The 22,186-nt window shown below is 34.3% G+C and overlaps 1 protein-coding gene across 1 annotated transcript in view; it reads right to left on the bottom strand.

The window, feature by feature from the left end:
- Positions 1-2,267: 2,267 nt before the first annotated feature.
- The window catches only part of SLC35F5 (solute carrier family 35, member F5), a 40,227-nt gene continuing 20,308 nt past the window's right edge, over positions 2,268-22,186 (bottom strand). The window contains exons 10-16 of the mRNA XM_010853615.1: positions 20,547-20,611; positions 18,523-18,627; positions 14,969-15,128; positions 9,282-9,372; positions 6,480-6,634; positions 5,854-5,940; positions 2,268-3,109 (exon numbers count right to left, since the gene is read on the bottom strand). Coding sequence (XP_010851917.1) covers positions 5,865-5,940; positions 6,480-6,634; positions 9,282-9,372; positions 14,969-15,128; positions 18,523-18,627; positions 20,547-20,611 — 652 coding nt within the window. The 3' untranslated portion in view covers positions 2,268-3,109; positions 5,854-5,864. The remainder of the gene's footprint in view (positions 3,110-5,853; positions 5,941-6,479; positions 6,635-9,281; positions 9,373-14,968; positions 15,129-18,522; positions 18,628-20,546; positions 20,612-22,186) is intronic.

The raw sequence follows: 22,186 nt of genomic DNA, 5'->3' as shown, positions 1-22,186 counted from the left end.
TAGCCATATAAATCTGCAGATGTCACAGCTAACAGTCATTTCTGTTTTTTTTCACTCTTCCTATAATATTATTTAGTAATAACTATTTCAAAAAGAAAGTAGGCAGAAATGATGCAGGATTACAACTAGAATTGCTTGATATAAAAATAACATTTCATTTATTTGCTAATACGATTCTGGGAAATATATGTTAAAATTAATTCCTACTTTATCCTTCCTTAAGGACATTTTGCTTCTTCAGCCAGCACACTGAGAATTAGTGTTACAGATCTTACCAAAGTGCCTGACGAAAAACCTTGGATTCCACAGAAGTCATACCTTGCAACCCCAAATTGGCTCTGCACGACTGACTATAAATCATTAGCATTCTTTCTGAAATAAGACTGTATAATTCTGAGAACATTCATTTTACCTTGTGAGCTCAATTCTATAGAAAAAATGAATTTTATTTGTTCCTTGCCAGTGGAAAAATCAGTTTAAGGGGTTAATCAGGCTGATAGAAGTCAATTAAAAAAATCATTTTTTTAAATCAAAATTTATTTACAGGAATAATTATAGGTATCTTATGTACCCCTAATGGCTTTTTTAAGCTTCAAAGTGTTCACCTAAGCTTTTAAGGCTGCCTCACTTTTTGGTTTTGTTTTAGTAGAGATTCTGATGTTCGTTTAACACATAGTACGAAACAGCAGACTCCCTTTCATCAAGGTCATAATTTGAAACATTATACAATAATGGGATTTAAATTATGTATGGGAAGAAAAGTAGAAGACTGAAACAAGATATTAGAAATCTCTATTTGGGTCTTTAGATTCAGAAAAATATAATCACAGGCCAACACTGTTCCAAGAGATGAAGGACGTTAGCAAATACTTCAATGTAGCCTCTCCCAGTAGTTCCAAAGGTCCACAATGTGACTGCTGTCACATTCTGACAGAGCCCTGTTAGCTAGATTTCTAGGTAACCACAGCATGGAAGTAATCTACCATAACTATTTCTTGAGAAGATGAACCCTCAACTACAAAGATGCAGGAAGGAAGTCCTCAACTGCTCATTTGCACTGGTTACAGTATTCAAATATAAAAAACATTGAAATAGATATAACTAGGAGAGAAGATAATACTGTAAAGCAGTAGTAATTCATACTTTCAGGTAAGCAATAATACTGCTTCCTTCTAAAGAGGCTGTTCATTGATAAAAAGCATAATAGCCAAGTGGAAGAAGACCTCCTCAAGATTTTTCCAATATATCAACAAGGCTTACTACTTCTGGAATCCTGAGTGACAACACATGATCTGTATGGCATATGAACACAGAGCACATGGACAACTAAAAACTTCTGACTTCAACTTCTTTTCCTACCATATTTAGAGAATAATTTAAAGTTTTAATTTCACTATCACTGTTTCAACTATTTCATCCTGTAATTGCCAAGAAGTATTGGCAATGGTCAAAACAGCAAAAATAGAAAGTAGAGAGGTATACAGATAATAAATTTCAACCAAACTTAGTCTTTGAGTAACTGAAATGTTACTTCAGTAGTTCTTCCCAGGATAAAATTTCTTAGAAGTCCACATTCTTTACACGCCTTTAACCTGTGCCAAGCTAACAAAATCAATTATGATTTTCAGCATAAGATTTATTGGTGGCACCAAATAGGAGAACAGATGTCTATTTTTTAAAATTTAATGTTAGCAAGAAACAATCTTTTAAATTAATGTAATATAAAAATTCTCAGGACAAGCTAAACTTCACTTTAGACTTGTAGTAACACCAAAGCAATTTTAAGATTGTGAATAAGACAAACTGAAGCTAAGCATTACAAAGGGAATTCTTAAAAATCATAATTCTTTGAACTGAATCATAATTCAATTCTTTAGAAATTCTAAAGAGAAATGAACTAGTCTCACAAAACTTGAGAAGGAAATGGGTTCTGATTAATCAAAAGACTGAATGGATTCTGGGACATACATTAATCCTCTGAGGTCTACAGTGAGTAAAGTCCAGGAGCAGCTGCACAATAAGGATGTAAGTCTAAGAGTTAAATCAGGAGTATTTTATACTTAATTTAATCTTGGTAGAGGAAAAGTACAACTGTAATTTTTAAAGTAGAATTTCTTCTTGCCTCCCTTCTTTGGTTTTTAATCATAAAAATTTATTTAGGAAAACTAAAATTATTTTAAAAAGAGGCATCCAGTTCTAGAACAATTTTGCATATTTATATATGAAAAAATCAGAAACCAATTGGTAGATCTGTAATACACACACACATATATATAAACATTTTATTTTAATAATACTTTATCACTTCAATTTACATCATTCCATTATGAAAATGTTCAATTGAAGAGAGGATATTTCTTCAAAACTCTAAATAAGCAGAGCTTTATCAATTAAATTTACAGCATTACAGCCTTTAGAAATACATAATTCTTCATTTTACAGTAATACTTCCCCTTTAAAAATTCATCATGGTTTGTCACAGATTTAAAGTACAAGGCACCTAATGCTATGAAAGATAATACAGTATATGCAGTGTAAATGAAACAGATCTGTCAAACATTGATTCTTTTTAAAGTCCTACCAAATTTGTGTGAACATATTTGTTGCATAAATTAAACACTTTTTGTTTTGTTAATTTGTAATATTCTACAAAACTCAAAAATATAATTCGTACCTATTATAGGCAGCTTATTTTAGCATTTTACCTGTAAGAAACACTGATCTATGTACTTAAAATGATTTCTGAAAACATTTTCCTAATATAGTCCAGCATTTAACAAATAATAAGTGAAAATAAAGTCTTCAGAACATTAAAATTTTATTCTTTGATTAGTTCAAATTATTTCATCAGTTGAATTCCTTGAGATGTATAAGGCAGGTTGGTCCTTTAGATGGACTGTAGACCGAAACTTCCTATAACTGTAGTGGTATGTACACAGCTACATAGCAAAGTACTTCATTATGAAAATGAAGACAAAAGATATGAGGAAAATATGTTTTAGAGTTCCAAAGAACTGAAACTGTTATTTTTCAGACTAGGCACTGAAACATTTTTCTACAAAAACTTGCCAGAGATTGTCTCTTCGCTGTATACTACTCCATCATCAAGCTAAAAATAAAAACAAACACATAATCATCATTAGATTACAACTGTCATTTTTAATTTTCTAATTTATATTTTAAAAAGCAAATTATCTTAACATTGAAATACATATCAAACAGTCTATATACTTAAATAACTGGATACCAGAACTTGAGGTGAGTACTAAGAACTGATGTAAGTGAGTTCTACGTGTTGACTGACATCTGAAGCTATTTTAAGATCACAAAATAACAGTTTTATTCATAATACATCCTATCATTATCCCTGTGGAGATAAAGACTCCTGCCTAACCCAGTCTACCTTATTCTACTCTATTATAGTCTATCTTCTTTAGTCTTCACTATCTTCCTTTTATCCCACTCTCACTTCCAAAAATTTCTGGGTGAGAGTGGGTATGAATGTGAATATGAAAATGATGCACAGCATACCAGGGAGGGAAAATGCATAAATTAAAGCATTAAAAAGATTTAAAGAGGGACTTCCCTGATGGTTCAGTGGTTAAGAATCCACCTTCCAATGCAGGGGATGCAGGTTCAACTCCTGGTCAAGGAACTAAGATCCCCCATGCTGTGGGGCAACTAAGCCTGTGCCCTGCAACTAGAGAGCCTGTGCACTCCAGAGCCCAGGCACCGTATCTAGAGAGAAGCACAAATGCCTCGATGATAGATTCCATGTGTAGCAACTAAGACCCAACATAGTGAAATAAATAAATAAAGTATGTTCTAAAAAAGCTTTATATAACTATTTGCATTTTAAAAAAATTTAAATACGGCAAAATACATATTTAGTTCTACTGTCTCCAAAACCTCAGGAGAAAGACAATAAAGGGATTTTTTAAGGTTTAAACCACATGGACAAAGAACAGAGACAAGAATATAGCAGCTAATTCTTAGTTAGCAATGAAGAAATACAACCAGGTTTCTCTGTAGGGAGAGTTAAAAGAAACAACTAAAAATAGGTAGACTACAAACGTACAACTAAAAAACTAAAAAAATGTACAACTAAAAACGTACTAAAATTGGTACAAAATTTATAGAAAAAGGCAATTAGATACTCAGATGCCGTCCCTTCACTTTTCACAGCTAGTCAAGTGCCTCTTCTCTATCCCAGGAGAAGATCTGAGGTTAATTCTCTAAATGCCAGGCACAATCCTACATAGTTCAGGAAAAATAACATTTATATGGTCATAACTTGGTAAACACTGATAACATATCTATCCAAACCACACGGTAACTATCCTGGATGATGAGGATGAAGGAAGGATACAGGGTTGGAAGGCAGGCAAGTGGAGTGGGAGCAGAGGAGGGGGAAGCTGAAACCTATCTTATACTGCCATAGTGGGAAAATCAACTGAAGATGCCTGAAACTGAAAAATCAAGAAATAGAAGTATAAGCATGGTACTTAGATGGAGAGGAAAATACAGAAATAATCAATGAGGAGTTTAAAGGGACTCCTCAGGGTGGGAAAAAAAGTGAGAGCAATATAGGCAGGGCAGGAGACAGCTGCACTGAACAAGAAGTCTTATAGAACTCTAACTCTTCACACTATTGCATGCATAGCCATCCTAAGAGTAAAAACTAGAAGAAAAAGGGACCAATCAGGGGTTCCCTGGTGGTCCAGTGCTTAGGAATCCGCCTGTCAATGCAGGGGACACAGGTTTGATCACTGGTCTTGGAAGATCCTACATGCCATAGAACAACTAAGCCCATGTGTCACAACTACTAAACCCGTAGGCCTAAGAGTTCTGTGCTCCATAACAAGAGAAGCCACCACAATAAGAATCCCGTGCATCACAACTAGAGTAGCCCCCACTTGTGGCTACTAGAGAAAGCCCACACATAGCAGTGAAGACACAGCAGCCAAAACACAATAAAACTCTTTCTGTCATGTAAGAAATATAAAAGATACTATTTCTTAAAATTAAAAAAAAAAAAAAAAAAACTGTTCTTGAAACACTGTTAAGAGAAAAGCATAGTCAGAGAATCAGGATATGTTGGATGTATCATGCCAGTTATGGTAAACACACACATGCATAGAGAAAGGACTGGATATACTTGGTAATCACTTATTTGGGTTAGGTACCATATTTCATGTGTTTTAAACTTACCAAGTATTCAATACTTCTAACAACTTTGTGAGGGAGGTTCTTCTGCAACCCCACTTCACAGAGAAGAAAACAGGCACAATGAGGTTACAAACCTTGCATAACGTCACACAGCTAGTACACACAGAAGCTGGAATTGGATCCCAGGCAGTTTGACTCTAGAGTTGGATTTTCTCAGCCTCTAAGCTGTATCAACTCTCAAAAATATTAATTATAGGAAATTGATTCTGTATTTGAGCAATACAAGAATAAGAACCTGGGCTTCCCCAGTGGTTCAGTGGTAAAGAATCTGCCTGTCAATGCAGGGGACACGAGTTCGATTCCTGATCCGGGAAGATCCCACATGCTGTGGAGCAACTAAGCCTGTGGGCCACAACTATTGAGACTGCTCTAGAGCTCAGGTGCTGCAACTAAGGAGCCCAGATGCTGCAACTACTGAAGGCTGTGTGCTCTAGAGCCTGTGTTCTGCAACAAGAGAAGCCACTGTGATGAGAATCCTGCATATGGCAACCAAGTAGCCCCCACTCACAACTAAAGAAGAGCCAGCGCAGCAAAGAAGACCCAGCACAGCCAAAAATAAAAATAAATAAACATTTTAAAAGAATAAGAACCTTATTCAATACTAATGCCCACTAACATACAAACCTGGAATATAGCTAACTAGCGCCATCCTCCTGAGAAACACCATGCATAGGAATGAGACTCTCACACTGTTCACTGTCTTCTGGAACCCTTAAAAAAAAGACAATAGTTAGGAAAGCTTTAGACCTGAAAGGAACTTTTACAAATGATCTATTCCACTGGCTAATGCCTGAGGTCAGACCTAGGACTAGAGCAAGACTGCTCAACAAACTGTCCCAAGTTCTTTACAGAATGTAAGAAGTTCTTTACATTCTGTAATGTAATGTTTTAGAGAATATAAAATACTTTCTCTCTTAAAAAAAAAATGAAAAAGAAAATGAGGCAATGTTACCATATTTTATTATGAATTTTGTTCACATCAATAAATTTTTTCTACACTTAAATTTGTTACAGCAAAACTGTAAGCACTTTGATTTCACCTGTGAATTAAAACATTTTTTAAAAAACAGCAGTTTTGAAGAAACTATCCTATCACCCATAGATCTGAACAGATTCTTTTATCTGGCATTGTATATATAATATTATAATCTTTTAAAAATTCTTCATAGAATCTCTAAAAGCTAGGTCAGCATGGTATGATTCCCATACTTGGCAAACATTTGAAAAATTTATATTGGAACTTAACCTACTTCTGAATTCGATGTTTTCTGCATATAAAGGCAAAAATTCTTCTGATTCCCACCATCACAGGATCCCAATTATTGTAATGGCACAGGAGAGTTGCAATAAAAAATGAAAAAAATACAGGGATAGCGCCTGCAAAAAATAACCAAGAAAACTGCACCTAAAAATAAGAGACAGGAAAAAAGAAAAAAAAACCCCACAATTATCATTAAGACAATTTTCCCTTAAACACAACTTTTACATTTGTGATAACGTGGACAAATAAATTAAAACACCAAGAAAATAATACTAAGCACTGACAATATATTAAGAATGTTATTATTAAATATAAGGATTTACTTATACTAATCACTTGCTTCAATTACCAAAAAAATAACTTCTTACTTAGAAAATATCCTAAAGGAAAGGCAGGAAACCATGCTTTTCAGTTATTAGGCAGAGTACATCAGAAATAGAACTATGAATTTTTAAGCATCTGTCTTACATATCACACTGCCCATTTGTTCTTTACTGATTACTGACTATTCTCAAGTTGATTCTTCTCCTCTAGTTTCTGAAGTCATTTTTTTTTAAATTCCCATTTATAAAAAACTAAGTTATGCTATAGCTGTGATATTGTGTTATGTTATGGGTCTTTTCTTATGACAGTACTGAAAACAGATGAAACTCTTAAGTGAAACTTTGGCAAACAATTTACTGATGAAATACAGCTTAAAAAGAAAAAGATTCCAAAGGAAATCACAAGTAAAGACTACAAAGAGAAATACTTTTACTAGGAAATGTGAGCCAAAGGAGACAGGCAAAGCCTCAGTGGTGAGGAGCTCTCAGATTGCTAATCCTGACCCTTCAAACCATCATTTTACCTGGATCATCAAGAAAATTAAAAATAATGAGATCCCATAAAGTTACCAAAAAAAAAAAAATTATTTCCTTTACCACCTAGATTCAACTTAGGATCAAAAACAATTACCAAAAAAGCCTACACTGATTAATTATTGAGACTCAGCTGCAACACACTGGTAGTTTGCTTTCAAAATAATGATGAAAACAGTAACTCCTATCTTTAAAATAGGGAAGAAAAACTGCTTACCCTTTCTAAGTATTAAAGAAATGAGGTATAGAAACAAAGGCAAGACTCCCTCTTGTGGGAAACACATACTATTCCATTGCATATTAGCTTTAGTCAGAGTAAAGTATTTGTGAAAATAATTATTTATTTATGAAGGACTCATAATGCATAACACAAGGAAAACCACTAATAAATTTCAGCATGCACATTCTTCTCATATGGTACATATACACAGGCTGAGTCAGCCTAACACCTAGCAGGCAGTACTAAAAAGTCTTCACATGGTTATCAAACTATTGGTGTAGCATATTCTTGGAATATTTGCAGGATATTTAATCATCTAGAAAAAACATGATGAATTTAAATGACCCAAGAACAGAAAAAATACAGCATAAAAAAACTTATGACTAATTAGAGCTAAAAACGCAAATATAGTTGACAGAATGATATCATGACTATTCAACTAAAAAAATCCTACTGAAAAAACCAAACTTCATAAAGGTAGGTGAAACTCTAGATGACTTTTACAGGCAAAGTTCACTTTTAACAATGCAGTTATTTTTATGTTGCCAAATAATAAAAAACTTCTAATTTGAATTCCAGCAAGCTATGAGGACAAATTTTTTTTTAAAAAAATGAAGACATTTATTAACAATGAAAACTGCCCAACTAAACAAAAAAAGTCTAATTTCTGAATATATCTGAATATAAGTCTGAATGCAATCAGGGATGCTTCCTATTATATCAAATAGCAATAAGTTAAAAACAAAACAAAACAAAATGTATCTTAAGCACAGTAAATAAAGTTAATGAATGCAAAATTTTTCAGAAACTATTGATATCTATAAATACCTTTGACTATTAGAATAAAAAAAAACCTAAGAAAGTAAGTTACTCCCACTATGTTTCTATTGCAGTTCTGGGACACACCCTGCTACTTTTTCCAGAATGTTTCTTCTGCCCTTAATTCCCACCAAAGGCGCAGCCTACTCATTTAACTAAACGCCTGATGTGCAATCAAGAAGTGACTGTCGGTGTGTTTTTCTAATCAATTATATATACATATATTTTCCCTTCTGTTTTGCCTCCATCTTAAAATATTTGAACAAATTACAGTATCATTTACTAAAATTAAATTCGCTATTACAGGTCTTCTTAAAAATCCGAAAATAAAATTAAACTTCAATTTTTATTTTTCAAAACTGCAAAAAAGCTGATTTTTCAAAATATCAGTATGGTAAAGTTCATTTACACAGCAGCTACCAAAATCGTCTGTCTGATAAGCATCATTTCCCTAGTTTCACTAATTTTGGTTGATATTCAAGATTATGACCTGAAGATGTAGAAAGGCCTGGATATTATATGATGTATGATTTTAGTGTTATATATATTTAATAATATTCACATTCTTTGAAAATCATGGTATATGAAGAATAATTAATTCTCAATTACAGAGATTTCCATTCTTAACCACAGTAAATAAATAATATACTGAATCAGAAAACAAAATTAAATAACAAAGAATTGTTTTTTAAATAAAAAACTAAATGTGACTAAATTACAAAGATGACCATTTCTTTGGTACTTTTTATATCTCTATGTAGTAAAACAGCTTGGAAGAGAAGGCACCAAGTATTATTCATGGTCATCTTTATAATTTAGTCACAGTCCCTTAACTTTCATTATTAGCTCTGATTTAATAATATACTTAAAATATATAGTAAATAGTTTGCCTTACCTTTTGCATACACATGTCAGCTATTATGGATAGAGGTATTGTAAGGCTTAGTGCAAGTGTGCCTATCAATGATGAGGTAAGAAAGCAGCCCCTAAAAAAAAAGCAAAGAAAGAAAATATACGTTGCCATACTGAAACAACAAAAGAACCAACAAAAAACAATGACCCCAAATTATCTATCCTCGTGGGGGGGACTTCCCTGATGGTCCACTGGTTAAGACCTCACTTTCCAATGCAAGCGGTGCAGGTTTGATTTCTGGTTGGGGAGCTAAAATCCCACATACCTTGTGTACAAAAATCCAAAGCATAAAACAGAAGCAATATTGTAACAAATTCAATAAAGATTTTAAAAATGGTTCACATCCAAAAATCTTAAAAAATAAAAATTATCCTACCATATAGGCAAGAGAGATCAGGATAAAAGCTTAGGACGGATTAACATAATAAAAAATACAGTTACTAAGATAATTCTCAAAATTCATCTTTAAATATTAAAAATCCAATATATAAATATACAAATTTCAAAAGATTTTATATTATTTTCTAAATCTGCTTACAGATGATATTCAACTTTGGATGTGTAACTTATATTTTGTTAACACTTTTTATAAAACTGTCAGAAGAATTCTTAGTTTTGTGATAATGACACTTAGATAACAAAGGAAACAGCTATAATAAAAGTTCAGGACAATAACTTATAACAGTAAGAAAGTGATAACCAACAGGTGAGTCTGTCATTAAAGCAAAAATATCTTGCCCTCATTAAAAATTAAGTACTCTTTAGATGTTTGTTGCTCTTTTGGTTTGGCTTAGTATCAGAAAAAAAAAAATGAGTATTTTTTAAGGATCTTTCCTTGCTGTTTTTCATTTTTCTAGTAATTGATGTAACCAAAATATAAGCTCTTCATTTTATTTTCACATTGAATTATCAATGTTAGTATCAAATTCTGACATACCAACTGCATATAATTTTATATAACTGAATGAAAAAAATGAAGAAAAGCATTGTATTGAATAGATATTGAGTGTATAAAAATTAATTATAAAGCTGTAATATATATACAGTTAGGACTATAGAACTATGGAAATTATAGGTAAGTAAATTCTAGCTGTTAGGGTTAACAATATTGTCCTGAAATAAAAGAGGCTAACTCTTGATAATATCAATAACCTCAGATATGCAGATGACACCACCCTTATGGCAGAAAGTGAAGAGGAACTAAAAAGTCTCTTGATGAAAGTGAAAGAGGAGAGTGAAAAGGTGGGCTTAAAGCTCAACATTCAGAAAATCAAGATCATGGCATCTGGTTCCATCACTTCATGGGAAATAGATGGGGAAACAGTGGAAACAGTGTCAGACTTTATTTTTGGGGGCTCCAAAATCACTGCAGATGGTGACTGCAGCCATGAAATTAAAAGACGCTTACTCCTTGGAAGGAAAGTTATGACCAACTTAGATAGCATATTCAAAAGCAGAGACATTACTTTGGCAACAAAGGTCTGTCTAGTCAAGGCTATGGTTTTTTCTGTGGTCATGTATGGATGAGAGTTAGTTGGACTGTGAAGAAAGCTGAGCGCTGAAGAATTGATGCTTTTGAACTGTGGTGTTGGAGAAGACTCTTGAGAATCCCTTGGACTGCAAGGAGATCCAACCAGTCCATTCTGAAGGAGATCAGCCCTGGGATTTCTTTGGAAGGAATGACGCTAAAGCTGAAACTCCAGTACTTTGGCCAACCTCATGCGAAAAGTTGACTCATTGGAAAAGACTCCGATGCTGGGAGGGATTGGGAGCAGGAGGAGAAGGGGACAACAGAGGATGAGATGGCTGGATGGCATCACCAACTCGATGGACGTGAGTTTGAGTGAACTCTGGGAGCTGGTGATGGACAGGGAGGCCTGGCATGCTGGGATTCATGGGGTCGCAAAGAGTCGGACACGACTGAGCAACTGAACTGATCTCTTGATAAAGTATGTCACTTTAAGTGTTCAACAGAGGCTGGACAATTAGTTCTTATCAATGTGGTAAAGAGAATTCAAGGGATAGCCCGCAATTCATAAGCTTCTCTGTGAAAAGAGTATTTGGGGATCAAATATTGGGTTTAAAAAATTATTATTGGTCTTTTCTTTTTTGGCCGCACAACTTACAGCATCTTAGTTCCCTAACCAGAAGCAAGGCCTGGGACTGGCAGTGAAAGCACTGAGTTCTAGCCACTGTATCACCAGGGAATTCCCTGAGGTTTTTTTTTTTTAATTATTTATTTGGTTGTGTCAGGTCTTAGTTGTGGCATGTGGGATCTTTCTTTGTGGCTCGAAGGCTCTTCGTTGCAGCACGTGGGCTGGTCTTTAGATGTGGCATGTGGGGTTAGTTGCCCCACAACATTTGGGATCTTAGTTTGCTGACCAGGGATCCTAAACACGCACTGCCTGCATTGGAAGGTAGATTCTTAACTGTTGGACCACCAGGGAAATCCTGGGTTTTTAAAATACATTTGTTCTTAGAAATTCATAATGCAAAGTAACATCAGACCGAGTCTGAGATGAAGTATTAAAAAACCCATTTGACTTATAGCAGGTTTCCCAATTTAGCTGATGGCTGAATTCATTTGATCTATTATCCATTCAGGACACTTCAGGAAATGCTGAGACAGAGGACTAGGTGGATAACCTCACATCTACACTAGCAGTACAGTATATGGAGCTAATGGTGCACTTGAAAAATTTTTTTAAATAAACAATGAGTGACAAGTACACATCTCTAATTTCCAAAAAAATTTACAACTGCACTTTTAAATCTTTAGTATGCTACTCCGTACATGATTATATATATGCTAAAGTTAGTTGTCTATTTATAGTTAACATAATCTTGCCTTCCTAAAAGAAAAAAATCATCATACATGTAGATTATGACTTCTGATTTAATTATTTTTAAGATATAAAATTATATAAAACATATAGATATGCTTCTTATAGTTGTTTTGAGTTACAATAACACCTAGAATTTAAGGGACATGAAATTTGTTCCATTACAGATTAACTTACTGCTATTGAATTGTTACTAAAAGTATTCTTAAGTGCTTGAGTATAGAAGTATATCTGAAAAATAAAACTTTTTTGAAGTCCTGAAAAATCCAGCCCAGGTAGCTTTGATCATAATATATGACTTTGAGTGTTCAGTTTTTTCAACAACAAAGATTCAAATACACAGTTGGGAATATAAACTGTGTTCCTTCTGTGGAGGATATTTTGTAACTCTTTATCAGAATCAGAAGTCCATGTGTTTGATTCAGTTTTTTTCAGTATTTATCCTATAGAATAATTACGTGTATATGCAAAAATATAAGGATGCTTAATACCATATTACTTTCAAAGCAAGAGACTACAAGCAAAAACATCTCTCAAGAAGGAACTGGTAAAACACATTATGTTCTATGCATTATGTTACATAACAGATTGGAGCATAACAGATTAGAATACTACACAGGCTTTAAAAAAATGAATCTAGTGGCTGATATGTAAGGATTTACATGACAACAATTTGTGGGAACAAAGAAAAGTAAAGAATGATATCCATAGTTTTCATGTTAAAAATAAAACAAATTGGAGGGGGGAGATCAAGAGATTGATACACACTTCTGTATGTACAGATAATTTTGTATGGTAGAAGGCTAAGAAATTAACAGTGGTTGCCTTTGAGAAAAAGAAATGAAAATTTGGGGTAGAAGACAAAGATTATTTTTTCATTATAATCCATTTTGTACATTTTTTAAATTTTAAAAAAGTTAAATATAAAAAAGAATACTTCAAAACATGTTATTTTATTATTTGAGTAAAATTTTCCAAGGGTGCAAACTTAGAATGCTCACATTAGAGAGCTTACATATGTCACAACTTGTATTTATTCATCCTCAAAGCCTACATTAAAATCTGCTGGCATAATGAAACTCTATCCTATATATTTATTAAAAATAAAACTCTCAATAAGGAATGAGTATTTTAACATTTGAAAGTGGCACTGTCCATGTTTACTCTAAGTCTTAATGTAATACGAACCATGCTAAACCTTTCTCTAGTCCAATATCCAAAATTTTTTAAATTATTTCTTTCAAATATGTAAGAACTCTTTGCTTTGAAATTTTCTAATTTAAACTAAACTTAGAATAGTACAGAATATAAACTTCTATTAAAATACAGTGAGTGAATAATCATTTAAAGCATAGGGTTCACTGCATTGAACCCTCTCAAACAGCCATCAAAAATGGCTGAAAATCAACAATTCTCTATGGTTCAACCAAGAACACTCAAAACATCACCAGTAAGTAGTTTCATCAGCTCAGAACCAAGAGTGGAAGGAGGCAGGAGAAACGATATAACAAAAGAAGTGATAGGATAAAAGAACAAGACATATGATACATATTAATACATAAAAAAGGTAAGTCCTTTTGGTTTAAAAAAAAAAAAAAAAGCACCTAAAATAATTTGTACAAAATGAGAAAATAGATTTTGATACCAAAGGGTTCTAGATCAACAAAGGAATTTAAGATAATTACATACATTGTGTGCGTGTGTATTACTCAGTCTAACGACCTCATGCTCAGTCTTGGCAACCCCACGGACTGTATCCTGCCAGGCTCCTTTGTCTTTGGAATTCTCCAGGCAAGACTACTGGACTGGGTAACCACTCCCTTCTCCAGGGGATCTTCCTGACCCTGGAATTGAACTTGGGTCTCCTGCACTGCAGACAGATTCTTTATTGTTTGAGCTACCAGGAAAACCCAACTACATGAATTACTACAATATAAACTAAACCTTTAAGTACTACATAAAAGGGAGTGAGAGTGGAGGACATCAAGGAAAAAGATACTTCCTTAATTGGAGAGGGGAGACAAGTGCAGGTAGCATATTAAGCAAGACTTCATGGAAAAGGCTATTTTTGTTGCAGTCTTTTGCAAGGGAAAACTAATCAGTAGTTTAAATGGTATGCAATAAAATTCAGTCAGGAGCTTAAGTACAATTTGTGTTTCTAAGTTTCTATTAGATGGGAATAGAACTAAGTGTTAAACTCTATATTTGAAGGTTTTCTAAAACACTATATAAGATATTATCTTCAAAATATTTTAAGATTATTACCACATATCAACATAGTTGATACATCAAAGTATGTTAAAACCTCAAATTAATCAAACCCTAAAGATTAGGGTTTACATATCTGCCTCACTCATATGAAAAGTCCTGAGAATAAACAAAAATCTGAACAATCAAACAGACATTTCAAAGACTCCTGAATAAGCAAAGTTCCCAGATTCTCACTTAGAACTCACGTATGCATACCTGGGATACACATCTCCTAAGTGTGAGTGTCCATTAGAAAATGATACCATTAATCTGCGTAACACTCTACTTTATAAAACAGTTCTATAAATATAGGTCATTCATATTCATCTAATCATTCAACAAAGATTTATGAACTTCTATATGCAAGCCACTAGTCTATGCAATGGGAACACAGAAATTTAAAAAAATTAAAACAGTTCCTGCTCTAATGGAGTTACTGTATTACGTTGTAAGTATATAAGCTGAGAAAGTACATAGGAAGGGCCATCAGAAGACAGAAAATATAGAAATGCTTAAACTAGCCAAAAGTCAATAAATTCATAACTAATAAATCACAGGGTAATAAACAGTACATACCACAACCACAGGAACTCTGAGAGCACTGTTCCAATAAGGCCATTAATGACAATGCACATTAACACTACTTTATTGGGGAACTCAAAGTCCTCAAATCCAGTATAATGAAGTAAAAAGAAACCTGGCCATAAGAGCAGCAGATTAAAGAGACCTACAAAACCTAAACACGTATAAAAGAGACAAAAAGTTAGTAACTGTGATTTATTTCAATCTTTCAAAATTGCAACTCTACAATCAGAAAACATTAGGTTTCCTATAATGAGCTTCATTAGGTTTCCTTAACTGAAAGTTCTGTTACTTTTGTTTTTAAGTAAGTCCTATGGAGAGATGAACACAAGCAAAAACTTTATCAAGCGACTGGGGATCACAGAGTCTTCAAGGTTCAACTATCCCTACTGCATAGAGCAACTACTGAAGAAAAAACATTTACAATGATTCAAAAAGATTGGCTGTCAACATCAGATTATGATAATACAGTGTCCTGGAACGTAAAAGGAATAACTCGTGCATATCTATGTGTGCACGTGTTCAGCACAAATTATTACGATGAACTACATACACTGTTTACTCTCTGATTCAATCTGTATTTATGCTTAAAGCACCCATGCTATGCTAGGGATAATGGAGGAAGGTTCTAAAAAAAGATAAAATTCTTGTTTCCTGCCTTCCTAGAGCTCATAAGCTAGTCTGTGAGATTACATACATATACAGATAGCTATGTAAATATGAACTAAACATGGACTATGTGTAAAGGATGGGTATAACATTTAGTGGGTAAGTGCAGTCTGACTGCCCTGGGATCCAATCCCACTCTACCATTCACTACTACTATAATCTTTAGGCAACATGCTAACCTCTTGCAAACCTCGGTTTTCCAATCTGTAAGTATAAAATAACATTTAATTAGGTTACTAGGAAGATTAGAAAAAAATACAACACAGTACATGGCATGAATAAACAGTTAACAAATGCTGTTATTTTAAATATAGAAATGTGAGCTTATATATGACTACACACATGAAAATATAAAGACACAAATGTTATAATTTTATAGTAGTTTTTATTGGACTTTCTATACAGTTTAACTGGAGAAGGAAATGGCAACCCACTCCAGTGTTCTTGCCTGGAGAATCCCAGGGACAGGGGAGCCTGGTGGGCTACCGTCTATGGGGTCACACAGAGTCGGACATGACTAAAGTGACTTAGCATACAGTTTAACATCACAATTTCACTGTGAGATCCAAAGGTAATTATAGAGCTTTCCTAAAAGAAAATTACAGTAGATATATATTTTATATTTGCTGCTAAATAATAAACTTGTATTTAGGATGCCTAGTTAAATTGTAATAGGGAGGGAATGCCCACTCTCTATCTGCCACTAAGACTTACAGTACCTGCCTTCTCTGAAGAACTGTCTTGGAGAGTGAGTGACCAAGTCTGTCTTTCCCCAAAAGATCCCACCCTCTCCCCACTCCACACCCTCTGCAGCCAAATCCTAACGGCTCTAGGCTAGGACAATTCTGAGGACTGCCTCTGCTCTCCCTATGCTCCCTGCCCAGGGACCTATAACAAGCTGGCCAAGCCTCAGCTGCACCAGAGATCACATGGTTCTTGCCCCTTCTCTATTCTGCTTATCTCACTCGCTTGTCAGTCTTTCCTGCAGAGCACCCCTTCCATGAATCTAGCACACCAAATTACTGTCTCATATTCTGCTTCTAGGAAAACCAACTTAAGATACCTAGTGATAAAAATAAAAACAAACAACACACACAAAAGGCTTGTATAACATTAAAAAATCATTGTACTTAAAACACCAAACTTTGGGGTAAAGCGTCTGCCTGCAATTCGGGAGACCAGAGTTTGATCCCTGGGTTGGGAAGATCCCCTGGAGAAGGAAATGGCAACCCACTCCAATATTCTTGCCTGGAGAATCCCATGGATGGAGGAGCCTTGTAGGCTACAGTCCATGGGGTCACTAAGAGTCAGACACGACTGAGTGACTTCACTTTCACTTTCACTTTGACATTATCAGGAAGCAGATCTCTTTTTGTTCCCTGAACTTGAAGCCTGTGAAATTCCACATGAAGTGACAACCTTTGGATCTAGAGATGAAAGGTTCAAATCACTTCACTGGTTCTGCAGATTCTCATACGCCTCATATGCTTCTCCTCTTTCCTCAACTGAATGCTCCAGCACACTGGATCTACTCACTGTTTCCTGCTATGCTCTGCTCACACCGTGATGCCCAAAGAACTTTCCACATCTCAATTCTAACTACTTCTTCTCTAATTCTGTCTATTCTAAAGCCCAGGTCAAATTCATATTGCTTTACATATCACGGCATATGTCTACACATACTCTCCAGCAAGAGTAAAGAAAGCAATTTTTCTTTCAAAGCTGCCAATCTTAAAAAAAAAAAAAAAAAAAACTGCAAAATATTAACATTTCAATCCATTCCAGATGGACTTTGCTATGACTTCAAAATAAGACGTCATTAAAATTATCTTCATATTTAAGGTATACTTAGGAATTCTCTACTTGAAAGCAACTTGAGTGATCACCCAGTCTGGTGGGTTTTCAAAGATTTTATTTTTGTTAATCATTAGGTGCAGATATTCAAACTACTTTTAGTAGAAAAATCATTTCTACAAATTAATTTATAATGCTAAAAAAACAACAAAGCAGAATTGCTTCAGTAGAAGCAGCAGAGCAGTCTGGGAACCAAACTCACACATTCAACTCCACTTCCTTCCAATCTTCCCAGGATCCTTAATAAATCAGCTACTAACCTAGTCTAATCTCATTTTCAGATGACTATGAGATAAAAGAAGTTACAACAGCTAGAGTACTTTGAATTCTCATCCCTAGGCTCCATTATCTATTGATATTCAGATATCGTTTGGAACATATCATGTCAATGTACTCTTCTTTTGTAATCCTAGATATCAGACTTCTTTACTGAGCTCATTTCAGGCAAATAAGAATTTATAAATTATATTAGGCATTTACCAAAATTAAGAATTGATGCCTGAAACTGTAATTGGGTAATTTAAAAAATCTATGTCATAAAAGAGTCTGAGTCTTACAGTGCAAATGACCTACAATTTTTAGTAAAAATTAGCTCATAGACAGAAATAGTATTAGACATCATTTTGGGGCAGTTTCCCCAATTCTATGCTTCTAACAATTCAAAAATGGCAAAATGTATAATACAACAGGTAAACCCTCACATGCTTATAACAGCATAACCAGTGATATCAATGAGGAAAATATCTGATTTCCAGGTTAAATATATTAATTTGAAAAAGGTATGTTAGAATTTCTTTTACCTCACATTGAGAGAGTGAACATTTCCTCCAGGTCCACAATTATGCAGAACAAGATAAGAGAAAAACACTGAGAGTGGACTTCATAATCTTTAAAGTCTAATGATTTTAAAGAATTACATGGGGGAGTGGGAAGGGAACCTTTCCTACTCCCTCCAAAAAACAAAAACAAAACCCTAAGTTAATCATTCAGAGTACATAGTCTCAACAAGTTAAACATATTCTTACCAAAGAACATTGGAATATCCAACTTATCTTCTCTGTCTACTTTTCTCTTAATCATAACAATATAAACAGCATAGAGCATGGCTCCAACAAGAGACCAAATGGAACCTGTAAAAGTCAATATAATAAAGTATTTGTTCACGAACTCATTCAACACATATTTAATTAAAATCTGACACAGTCAGGTCCTATTTCAAGAAATGAGTACCATTCAAATATGAAAAGATAAAGTATAACCCACCTTTTCCATGTCCTCCAGGAATACAGGAAGGACTTTAAAGTGTAAACCAACAAATACAAAATCATTCACCTTGATGATTTAACCAATCAGTTACACATGTTATAATACCAACACTTTGGTATTTAATTTTGAAGTGCATACTTCCTATCTTCCCGTACATAAACAATTTTGAGACCTGACATAGACAACTTAACAATGTTTTCTTCCCACTCTAGGCTATTTATATTGTTCCGCCCCCCGCCATGTATCATTTTAATACACATTCTACCACCATTTTCAAGACTGTTTTAAAGTCCCACACTGTCACCAAGCATCCTCTTTCTACTCCACTAAACTTCCATCCTACTTGTCTTCTATTTTAGACAATTTAATACTTACTACAGTTGAATCTAGTATGATTTTATTCTCTAGGAGTTTCATTTTGTCAATCATATATATTGATTAAAAGAAAAAACTTCTTGACAACTACAAACACATAATTTATACTTTTTCATGTTCTAAAATATCTAACATAATGTAGCACTAGCAGTTCCTTCCTGCGTAATGAATATTGATTCTCTTTAATATATTAACTCACTCTCAAAAACATTTAAGTAAGCCTTTAAAAACAGCTATAATAAGGTGCTATTTGCCAAGTGACCACATTCAATACTTTAAATCAATTATCCAAAAGTTCAACGTTTCATTTATTTATTATTGCTATTAAAGGATAGCCTGTCAACAAAATCTCACACACAAAACACATATATTGTTTTAAACATACAGAGCTGCTCTAGGTGAGAAGAAGCTAAGACAGTTCAAGAGGCACAGCTCCCTGGGCACTATCCAGGAATAGCTTAGAAAGCATTATTCTATTCAATGGACTTTAAATATCTAAAGAAAGTATACAGAAGGAAACCAAGGAAACTGGATTCTTCTGTTAAATCTAAACAATGGATCAAAAACTAAATGTTTACCATAGTAGTAATTGTTTCAGGTAAGAATCAGAAGAGAATAACAAAATTAGTGGCTGCAAGCATGATGGGCAGGATATATGTATAGTCTCCATATCTCTAACAAGATGCTTATCACTTACAAAGGGAAAAACTAGGAGCTACACTGGAGCAACCTGACAGACATCACTTTAAAATTAATGTCATTAGTAATAGAACAAATAAATATCATGAGCCTTCTTGATATGATGGATTTGTCAGGACACAGTATCACTTCCATGGTATTCTTGCCAAAAACGCACAATATTCATTTAACCATAAAGAAATACCAGAAAAATAAATTGAAGGACATTCTACAAAAAAAAGCAGACAGTATTCTCCAAAAATATTAAAGTTATGAAAGACAAAAAATGACAGTGGGATAGTCACAGATTAAAGAAAACCAAGGAGACATGATACCTAAACACAACAAATGATCTTGGACCAGAAGAAGAACATTAGTGGGGAAAAATGGTGAAATTTGAAAAGAACCTACAGACTAAATAAAAATGACTGTAATCGCTGTTAATTCCTGATTTTTAAACCTATACTGTAGTTATGTATGTTATAAACAGTTAAGAGAATCTGGGTGAAGGTTATATGAGAGTTCTGTGTTCTATTTTTTAATTTTCTTACATTATTTCCAAAGGAAAAACTTTTTTAATAAAAGCCTTTTTAGTGCCCACCCTCTGCGTGTATATCTGTGTGCACATGTGTGCATATGCATGCACGTGTGTGTATGTGCACACGCACAATGATATGCACAGGTCTTTCTTGTATACTCTAACAGGAAGAATTCAGAGTCAGACACTTACCTATTGTGTTTCTTCCAGGAGACTTTTCAGATCCTGACAGATTTACCAGCACAACACCTCCAATGCTATGAGAAATAACCGTCATTACTGATGAGTAACATAATAAATTCCTTTAAAAGACTAATCATAAAGATCAAAGTTATTTACAAGTAATAAAGACTAATCTTAACTTTAGGTCAAACCATCAAAGAATTCATGATTTAATTAATACTGAATAATATCAGTATCGGAGAAGGCAATGGCACCCCACTCCAGTACTCTTGCCTGGAAAATCCCATGGACAGAGGAGCCTGGTGGGCTGCAGTCCACGGGGTCGTGAAGAGTCGGACATGACTGAGCGACTTCACTTTCACTTTTCACTTTTATGCATTGGAGAAGGAAATGGCAACCCACTCCAGTGTTCTTGCCTGGAGAATCCCAGGGATGGGGGAGCCTGGTGGGCTGCTGTCTGTGGGGTCGCACAGAGTTGGACACGACTGAAGCGACTTAGCAGCAGCAATATCAGTATACTATAAGTGCTGTATTTGTATTAATTCATTTAATCCACATAAAATGACTGACATTACCTTATAAGGAAGGTATTATTAATCATTACCATTCCCATTTTACACATGAGAAAACTAACGCACAAAAAAATGAAGTAACTTGACCAAAATCACATAGCTGGGATTGAAACGCAGGCAGTCTACTTCCAGAGTCTAGTGTTCTTAACTTGCTATGCTTATCTTCTGCCTTTCAATTAGGAAAAAGTCAATTTGTCATCCCTCCTTCAATCTTTTTTTTGAAATGTACATGTATTAAACCCATATAAACCTAGCAATAGTAATAACTCTTGATATTGTTATGGTTGTTTAGTCACTAAGTTGTCTGACTGTACAACCCCATGGATTGCAGCCCACCAGGCTCCTCTGTCCATGGTATTTCCTAGGCAAGAATATTGGAGTGGGTTGCTCTTTCTTACTCTAGGGGATCTTCCTTACCCAGGGATCAAACCTGCATCTCCTGCATTGGCAGGTAGGTTCTTTATCACTAACCCACCAGGTAAAATCAAAATTAACAGTAAAATTATTCTTAAATATTTAAATAAATAATTCCATCATTTTAATGGATAAAATAAGACCAAATAAAGGAGGCAGAGAAATCAGAGGTTATTTCTTCATTCAACTGTTGCTTATTGAGCAATAGTTTGGGTTAAGCAATGAACAAGAGAGATGTGATTCCCATCCTCACGGAGCCTTATATTGTCTTTCTATTTCTGTGCATCTTTCTACTTTTATTAAGACAACACAAAGAACAGTTAGAAATAGGCATGAATTGTGAACAAAGCTGGATAAACCTCATTACTTCCCTAATATAAATATACTGTATTTTCCTAGTGTAAAAATTCGTCTGGCTAAATCATGGGCCAGTCATGTAAAAGAATAAATTCCTAGCATCCATGAAGTCTAAATGGTAAATCAGTTGGCTCAACCAGACTGCCCATGAAAACTACCACTGTCAATCTACCCTTGTATCTAAAAGAGAGAAACACCACTTTGTGACTGCCAAGAACCAGTCTCTATTATAATCACTTTTCCTATACATCCTTCCAAACTTTAAAACAAAACTGTAAATTAGATGATACTATCATCATTTTGCCA

Source organism: Bison bison, unplaced genomic scaffold (genome assembly GCF_000754665.1).
Source record: "Bison bison bison isolate TAMUID 2011002044 unplaced genomic scaffold, Bison_UMD1.0 scf7180017864330, whole genome shotgun sequence".
Classification (NCBI taxonomy): Eukaryota; Metazoa; Chordata; class Mammalia; order Artiodactyla; family Bovidae; genus Bison; species Bison bison.
Note: the sequence above shows the minus strand (reverse complement) of the source record. Positions and strands in the feature narration are given on the sequence as shown.